General features: G+C 41.6%; 1 protein-coding gene across 1 annotated transcript; it reads left to right on the top strand.

The window, feature by feature from the left end:
- The first annotated feature begins 1,270 nt into the window (after nt 1–1,270).
- On the top strand, nt 1,271–2,068 carry LOC121999970 (ethylene-responsive transcription factor ERF036-like). Its single transcript, XM_042554564.1, has one exon. It carries the CDS (start codon nt 1,315–1,317, stop codon nt 2,008–2,010), a length of 696 nt encoding a protein of 231 aa, XP_042410498.1. The 5' UTR covers nt 1,271–1,314; the 3' UTR covers nt 2,011–2,068.
- Nucleotides 2,069–9,495: the final 7,427 nt, after the last annotated feature.

Below are 9,495 nucleotides of genomic sequence, written 5' to 3' on the forward strand. Positions count from 1 at the left end.
GTTAATCTTCGGAAATCAACACCACCCTATATGAGAAGAGCATAATACTATGCTATTAATTTTTAAAAATTAGCATCATAAAATGGTGTTGATTTTTGAATCAACATTATAAAGTGCTGCCTATTTTTGAACATCAGCACCACTTAGTGGTGCTTATTTTTTCAAATAATTTTTTTATTCTTTTGTAATTAGATATTAAAAAATAAAAAAGTATTTTTTCCGTTTTTATTAACGTTCTTTTAATTTTTTTAATTTTTATTAAAATTTTAAAATTAAAATAAAATGGATAAATTTAGAGGATTATTATTTTTTTTATATAAATAATTTGAGTCAATTGATATAACTAAGTTTTTATTATTATTATTTTTTAATCGTGGCGCTGAGAGAAAAGAGAGGAGAGATATTAAAAAAAATAAAATGGTAATGAGTAACTTTGGGCAAAAAGACAAAATGCGAATGAGGTGTGTCTTGTATCCGGAAATTTCAGATGTGCCCTTTAGGAATTTGTCATTTATAATTCAATATCTTACTAAACCGCATGAGAAAATCCCTTTCGCGTATCTCATTTTTATAATTCCAGAAGCATATGTATCTCATTTTCGATATACCTCTTTCTTTTTGTTTTACGTGTAAATTTTTACTTTATTCATTCAAAATTAAATGTAATTCGATCTAAATCCGATCTAGTTTTGATCGAGTTTGTCTGTAGAAGATCACTATGATCCCATCAGTGCAAGTACTAAGCCAGCTATGAATAATTAATGGATCGAACCAGAACCATCATTCCCCTTTTCAATCATCGATCATCTTAATAATTAGATCGTCCTTGTAGTTTTTTTTTTTTTTTTAAGAAAAAAAACAGAAATATCAGTATTAACTCTTTCGTAGTATCTTAAACAGCAGCTTTCTCTGCCCCGGGCTATGATACAGTGATCAAATACTTCCACAGTCTGTGTTAATTCTTTCGGTGTCAAGACAATATAATTCTGAAATAACGGTGAAATTCATCGAAGAGATGAATATTTGAATTTTTTTTTTTAAAAAAAAACTGCAGCATTTTTTTTGTCGACCCATGTACTCGACCAAAGATTTGACGTGACTTTCTTGATTTATTAGAGGTGAAGCAGGGCAGTGGAACCATTGAAAGGTGAATTGAAAGTTTCTTCTGCACAAGTTTTACTTGTCTGTAAGGCCGACTGGGGCCCTGCGGCGGCACCACCACCACCATCATCTACTAAAGGACTCTCTCGCCTCCACTCTCTTCGTTGCCACCGGTCTCCTCCTACTTATTCAGCGCCCATAATTTGGCATGTAATGGTTGTCCACATCAAATGCACCTCCTCCGATTCCGGCGCCAAGTCCACTGTGTCGTCCACGTCGCCCTCCGCCTCCTCTTCCTCCACCTCGCCGCCGAACAGGGGGTCTCCTGAAGCGGCGCCGTCGCGGAACCGCCGCGCCGCCGGTGACGGCAACCGGCACCGCCCGGTTTACCGCGGCGTCCGCATGCGGGCGTGGGGGAAGTGGGTGTCGGAGATCCGGGAGCCGCGCAAGACGTCCCGCATTTGGCTGGGCACCTTCGCTACAGCCGAGATGGCCGCGCGTGCCCACGACGCCGCCGCGCTGGCTGTCAAGGGCCCCGCCGCCGCCGCCGCCCTCCTCAATTTCCCCCACCTCTCCGCCACCCTCCCCCGCCCGGCCTCCCTCTCCCCGCGCGACGTTCGCGAAGCCGCCGCCCGCGCCGCCGCCATGGTGCAACCGTCCGGCGCCACCTCCACTGTCAGCGACGAGCCGGAGGACGCCGTGGCCGCGGCCTCGCCCACGGACGAGCTACCAGAGATCGTAGAACTCCCCCGCCTCGACGACGACGAGATCTTCGGCACGGCAGCGGCCCAGTTCATCTTCCACGACTCGTTTGACTCCTGGACTTACCCGCCGCTATGCCCCGCCGGGGAAGAGAACCTCGACGGCGACCATTCCCTTGCACTTGAAGCTCTATTCTATAGCATCTAGACGCCATACAAAATCCACAAAATATATGTAAAATTAATTAATCGCTCAATAAAGAAGAAACGCCATGGCATCTCTAAGAACTTCACGCGATTAAATAATGAAACAGATGGAAAAAAGAAACTCCACTGTTCGACGCCTTCAATGCAAGCATTTAATGCAGTTTACGTTCATCATACTTTATCCGCGAATTATGAGAAGAAAATGATGGTAGAGCATTGTATACTTCACATTAGATGGAACCCCTTTTGATAATTTTAGAGTATTTATATTAATTTTTTTATTTCTATATCTAAAATTTAAGTTAAATAATTCACTTTATTAAATTTAGACAATCATTTTTCACTACACACTACATCAACTATACTAAAATTTTCATTATCTTCAAATTTCTTATTATTTTCTTCTATATTTTTATTATTATATTTATGGAATGAGTAGAATGAGAAAGATTGAAAAAAATGAATGGAAGGAGAGAGATTGAAAAGAAATATTATTTTATTTTTAGGGTAGAGATTTCATTCCCTAAATTTAGAAAATTACTATTCACCAAATCTAAATTTAAGAAATAGATAGGATAGCTGATGCAAAGATTTTTTAGCTATCCTATCTAAAATTAAGGATAAAATCTTTGGATATGATAGCTAATATGGTTGCTCTTACTGTTGTATCTATGTACGCATTCCAAAGCACTTCTAAGAAAGGTCAGGTCATAAAATGACTCTGACATCTTTCCTAAAATGAGCCTACAAATCTCTATAATTTGACAGGTTGGAATTGGCCATCCAAGGTCTGATCAACCGCTCAAGTGTCGATCGTCCATATGGCCCGTTCAGGTGTGTCCCTGCTCCTGTTGGTGACTCTGAAGGTTGATCACTTCTTAACTTTGATTGTCTCGTCAACCAATCTTTTCGACCTTAACCTGCCTTTTAGGGGGTCTACCCTTATCATTATATCACAAATCTTCCCTTTAAGTCGAGTCGAAGGAGGCTACAAATCTAACTGATGGGACCTCTGGTATTATTTACAATCCTTATCCCCGGCTAGGCATTCGCTTTCTTAGCTGCCACTCAGCTCAACCAAATATTGTTCTTATCTACCATTGTTTTGTGAACTCTTTGTTCCCCGACCAGGGAATACGTAATAGGTGTCGCTTGGCTCGAATGTCGAACGTGCTTAGATGTCGCCGCCCATTGCTCCCTCTTTCTCCCAAGCAGATTTGACCTCTCAATTGTGCTCCTTGCTTATGGATGATGTCATTCTAATTTCTCAAAAACTAATCAAATCACCTATCATTAATGCATATCACACCGAGTATGCTTTTTCATCATGAGTTTGTTGATTACTCTTATCCCCTATAAATGCACCCTGTGATTTACCACCACATGTCCCATTCTCACACCGCCAAATATTCGATGTGATAGGTGACTGTTGGGATTCGATGTGATAGCCAACTTTTTAAATTCAACAACCCAGATCAAATCCTATTTTCTTAAGGCCTTGATCGGATAACTTTAGATGACTCTTACTAGCTAGGGATTTTAGAGTCTTCATTTTTCTATGTGATGTATCGTCTTCAACTTCATCTTCATCTTCATCTTCTTTCTCCTTCATCTTCATCTTCTTTCTCCTTCATCTTCCATTTGTTGCCAACAATGAGCGTTCAGTAAGTTTCATCTTCCTTTCCTCTTTTTCGATCTTTGCCATCATCTCTCAATGGCTTCTTCACTCGCTCCTCCTCCTTTAATTTCTAGCTTATGGTACACTTCTACTTCATCTAACTTTAATGGAGATGAAGTGGACTAAAGGAAACTACATACAACATTCCTCCCAATCATCAAATTGTCATTCCCTCGGTGTATGACTGCCCTCACACACCTCCGATCAACTTTCTCACATTTTTCAAGGATCAACTCTTTACGAGCCTCCATTTTCCGCTACATCCTCTTTTTTATGAAGTTTATAGATATTTCCACATTCCCCTCTAACAACTAGTACCTAACTCTTTTAGGCTACTGTGTGGGGTCATAGTACTATTTCGTTTGTATAGAATCCCACTACATCCATGTGCTTTTCATTATTTCTATTATCTAAAATAATCTGAGCCAAGCGTCTTTCTCTTCCAAGCCTGGGTGGGCGCTATGTATTTTGACAAAATGCCCTCGTCCAATAAGTGCTAGAGGTCCCATTATTTTTACTTTTGACTCTCCGACCAGGCAACCTTCCCAACCGGTTGGAAAATGGAGTTACTCAATCCTCTTAAGCTGGGTAAATATAGATGGGAGCCAGTCTACCTTAGAACTGCTACTCAACTGATTGGCTTAAAGTATCATATTCACAAATTACTACTTGGAGGGTGTGTTATACATGTTTGGGTTGAGCCCATTCGCGCTCGGCTGCTCGACTCTTTTGGTAAAAAATTCCTCCTTCTTTGTTTTTGGATCTAATTAATTTCCTTTTCTTTTTTGCAGCTAAAGTCATGTAGAAGGCTTTGCTAAGCGACTCCACCAAGTTAACCGATGAGGAACTCGAGATTCATGGAGCGACCGAGCTAGAGAGTCACAGGCTCCTATCGGTCAAACCCTCTGAAGTGCAGATCGGTGAAAAAGGGACAAGTCGAGTAGCAAGGACTAACACCGCTGCTAACACTGAGGAGATGCCCCAGAGGGCCCTTCCTTGGTGCCCATCATCGTTCCTTTAAATCTACTACTTCTATTGAGCCATTGATCTAATGTCAATGTTGTAAATGGCCCTGCCCGGTAACTCCTCCCCGATCGGTAACATTTGCTCCCCCAACATCAGCTACTACGTCAACCATACAACCACCTTCTAAATGAGGAGAAAGCTCTACCTCCGCGTTACCAGAGAGAGCAGCCGGTCGACCCACTCCCACTTCATCCGATCAGACTCCTTCTTTGACTGAGTTGTTGACTGACACTATCATCGCTCAACCTATATCTTATCTGATGCCTCAACCAGGTGAACTAACACCCCCTCTCTCCACGATATGTTCAACCCCTCTCTCCAAATCCAAGGAAAAGCCCAACTCGGAACCCATTGGCTTGAGCACACATAGACGAATCACGGTCGTCCTCTGGCTGCCTATAGATGAATGGTATCATTCAAATCCCAATGAACCACGCTCCCCAGAGCAAAAGATTAGAATTCAAGGTCCCTTGCCCCAAACTTAGGCAAATGCCAGAGCCCGAGCGGTGATGATTTCACTAGAGGAATTGGTCGACCATTTTAGTCAAAATTTCACAGGGGTAAGCCTACTTGGTATTTAAACATTTATCTTTCCATGTGTGCTCCACCTGTCCTCCCTTTGATTTTAACAATTTTAGATGTATGGTTTGGCCATATACCAAAGGCTAGACAAGATAAGTCATGAGCATAAACAGTCACAAGATTCAGTTGGGGGAGCAAGTTCCTCCCAAGCTTCTATCGAGCGGTTATCTACTGAGGTGGCTCAGCTAAAGGAGGACTTGGAGAACCAGTCTGAGCAGCATTTGGGGTATGAGCAAGCGCTTACTATAGAGAAGAACAAAAATCATAATCAAACCATCCAGCTTGAAAAGTTAACGAAGTAGGCCTAAAATTATGAGTCACGCGTCAACTCGACCAATGCCAGAAAACTCAGAGTCACCGAGGACTTGGACAACAATAATAAAGAGGCATAAGCCCTAGCCAAGAAGCTCAAAGAGACGAAAGATGTCCTTCTTACCGAGCAGGTTAACCAAATGGCTGAACAAGCAACACAAGAGCTTCATCTCTGAGAGCACCAAAAGGCCTTGGATACTAAGGACGCCGAGCTTGCTGCACTCAAAGAAGAGCTTGAAGCTTCCTAAGTAGAGATGGCCAACTATAAATTTAATGAGTTCGATCATCTATAAGCTTTCAAGGTCGAGTATCTTTGCTCCAGAAATTTTAACCATGAGTTCAAATGGTTGAACTTAGTCATGAAAGCAAGCTCACTTATAACTTAGCTGATCAGTGTGAGAGACTAGGACTTGGTTGTAAGAGTAAGCTCACTTATAACTCGACCGTTTGGAAAAGAGTCTAGGACTTGGTCATGAGAGGAAGCTCACTTATAACTCGGCTGCTTGGCATGAGAGTCTAAGACTTGGTTGTGAGAGCAAGTTTACTTATAACTCGACTGCTTGGCATGAGAGTTTGGAACTTGGTCGTGAGAGCAAGCTACTTATAACTCAGTGGCTAGGCGCGAGAGTTTGGGACTTAGTCGTGAGGGTAAGCTCACTTATAACTCAGTCACTCGGCATGAGAGTCTGGGACTTAGTCGTGAGGGAAAGCTCACTTATAACTTGACCGCTCGATGTGAGAGTCTGAGACTTGGTCGTGAGGGCAAACTCACTCGGCCACTCGATGCACAAGTTTGGGACTTGGTTATGAGGGTAAGCTAACTTATTACTCAGCCACTCGGCGTGAGAGTCTGAGACTTGGTCATGAGAGCAAGTTCACTTATAACTCGGCCACTCAGTGCGAGAGTTTGGGACTTGGTCGTGAGAGCAAGTTCACTTATAACTCGGCCGCTCGGCAAGAGAGTCTGGGACCTAGTCATTTTTCACTTGAATCTATCTGCATTCATTGAATATAAAATTTTACAAATTGCATAGATTCAATTTAAATGAACTATCAAGCCCAGTAGGGTTGTAAATGATTTGCGCTCCAAGGCCGATCCAAGTTTCTTTCATCTGAATCCTGCAGGTAGTAGGAACTCGAGCTGAGTTTCTGCATCACCTTTTATGGCCTGTTCTAGGGTGGCTTTAACTTTCTAACATCTGCAACCGACTTAACTCTTTTCCATATTAAGTTGTCAACTTGAAGAGATCTCGAAATAACCCTCCGATTATAGCTCTATTTCATTCCTTGCTAGTATGTCGTTAGTTGAGTGACGGCCTTATCTTTGATTTCCTCCACTAAGTCTAGCTTCATAAGGCGGCGATCGGTATTTTCCTCATCATATAATTGTATCCGATCAAATTCAACACCGACTTTAATGGGTACAACTATTTCTCCTCCATATACTAGATGGAACAAGATTATGCCCGTAGACTCCTAAGATGTAGTGCAATTAGCCCATAATACACTCGAGAGCTCATCCCACCCAACTTCCTTCGAGATGGTTGAGACGGGTTCTAAGTCCTCTAATAATCTCTCTATTAGTGACTTTCACCTGACTATCGCTTTGGAGATAAGCGACGGACATGAAAGTTTTTAGTATGTCATAACTCGAACACCATTCTTTGATTCCCCGCTTTTGGAATTATCTTCTATTATCATAAACTATCTTTTGAGGAATGCCAAACCAACACACTATATTTTGCCATAAAAATTTAATGACCATATATTTCGTTTATCTTAGTGAGTGGTTTTGTTTCTACCTATTTAGAGAAATAATCCACTGCTACATGTAAGAAGTTCTTCTGACTGGATGCCATTGGGAAATGCCCTATGATGCTTATGCCCCACTAGTCGAATGGACATGAGACGATCGACGTCTTCAAAACCTCTGTAGGTCACTGTGATATATTTTGATGTCTCTAACATGATAGACAAGTAGCAACCATCTGAGCTGAATCTACTTGTAGAATTGGCCAAAAATATCCGACCAATAAGATCTTCCAGGTGAGCGATGAGCTGCCTGGATGGCTTTCACATGAACTTTTGTGCGCTTCTTGTAAGATATTTTGAATGCCCTCTGATCCAATACATTTAAGCAATGGTCTTGAAAAAGCTCTCTTGTATAGATGGTTCCCTATCATTGTGAATTGACTAGCTCTCTCTTTTTATTAGACACACTTACTCCCAGTCCGCTAGTAAGCTTCTTTCTCAGAGGAACTCTATTAATGGTGTTCACTAATCACTCTGCACTTCTACTTAAGCTGGTCTTTCAATAAGAGCCACCAACAGTGTCTACTCGATTGACTTGTCTAGCGCCAACGGACTCAAAGAACTAGCTAACTTGGCCAGCTTATCTGCATATTGATTATCCACTTAGGGAATCTTTTGTATTATTATCTCTTGGAATCCTGACTTCAACATTTCAAATACCTCAACAAGAATTTTCAATCATTCATTATTTATTTCAAAATTACCTAAGAGTTGTTGGGCCACTAGTTAGGAATTCGAGTAAATGAGAACCCGGGTAGCCCCCACATGTTTAGCCACTTGCAAACCACCGATCAAAGCTTCATATTCTACTTTATTATTAGTAGCCTGATGATCTAGCTGAACGGATAGTTGCATTCTGTCTTCGCATGGTGATATTGAAAGGATCCCGACCCCATGCCCTATCGAGTGGATGATCCATCAACATAGACTTTCCAGGTTTCTTCTGGCTTTGGATTCTGTATCTCTGTCATAAATCTGCTAAGGCTTGCACTTTGATGGCCGATCAGGATTGGTACTGAATACAATATTCACTTAACTCTATAGTCCACTTAATTAGTCGTCCAGACACCTCTGGTTAAGGAGAACTCAGCTCAACGTGCTGTTATTTAAAACAATTATATGATGAGATAAAAAGTAAGGGTGCAACCTCCGAGCGGCTAATATTAGCCCACATGCCAACTTCTTGAGAGTAGTGTAGCAGCATTCAACATCTTTTAATAAATAACTCAAAAAGTACACCAGTTGTTGTTCATGGCTGTCTTGTAACACTAACATCGATCCAACAGTTCGTTCAGTGGAGGACAAGTATATCTATAGTGGCTCGCCAGCGATGGGCTTCACGAGTATAGGTAAAGAAGATAAATAACTCTTAAGCTCTTTCAGTTCCTTATTGCACTCAACGCCCCATTGAAATTTTTTGACTTGGCGAAGTAACTTGAAGAACGACAAACTCCAGTCGGATGATTTTGAGATGAATCAGGAAAGAGCAGTAATCCATCCGGTCAATGTTGCGCCTCCTTCAGATTGTGTGATGGGGGCATATCTTGGAGGGCTTTCTCTTTACTAGGGTTGGCTTTAATTCCTCACTCAGTCATGATGTATCCGAGGAAGTGCTCACTTCTAGCCCCAAACAAGTATTTGTTAGGGTTAAGCTTGACTCAGTACTTCCTCAAGATCTAGCATGTCTTTTCAATATCTGCATATAGATTAGTAGCTCGGAGGGATTTTATTAGTATATCATCAGCATATACCTCTATATTTCTGCTGATCTGTCATCAGAATATCTTGTTCATAAGCCTATGGTATGTATCTCTCGTGTTCTTCAGTTTGAACGACATGACATTATAGCAGTAGGTTCCATGTGTCATGATGAAGTTGACTTTCTCTTAATCCTCCTTGGCGAGCGAGACCTGGTGGTATGCATTCAGCATGTATATCAATTCGCAACTAGCTGTAGAGTCCACCACTTGATCAATGCGTGGTAGAGAATACTAATCTTTTGAACACACCTTATTCAGGTCTCTAAAGTCCACACAGACCCGCCACTTGTTTTTTGGTTTGGACACTACTACCACG

The sequence above is a fragment of the Zingiber officinale genome, chromosome 7A (assembly GCF_018446385.1).
Source record: "Zingiber officinale cultivar Zhangliang chromosome 7A, Zo_v1.1, whole genome shotgun sequence".
Lineage (NCBI taxonomy): Eukaryota > Viridiplantae > Streptophyta > Magnoliopsida > Zingiberales > Zingiberaceae > Zingiber > Zingiber officinale.

Coding starts and splice junctions, on each gene's coding strand:
- LOC121999970 (XM_042554564.1), top strand. CDS start 1,315: ATGGTTGTCCACATCAAATGCACCTCCTCCGATTCCGGCGCCAAGTCC.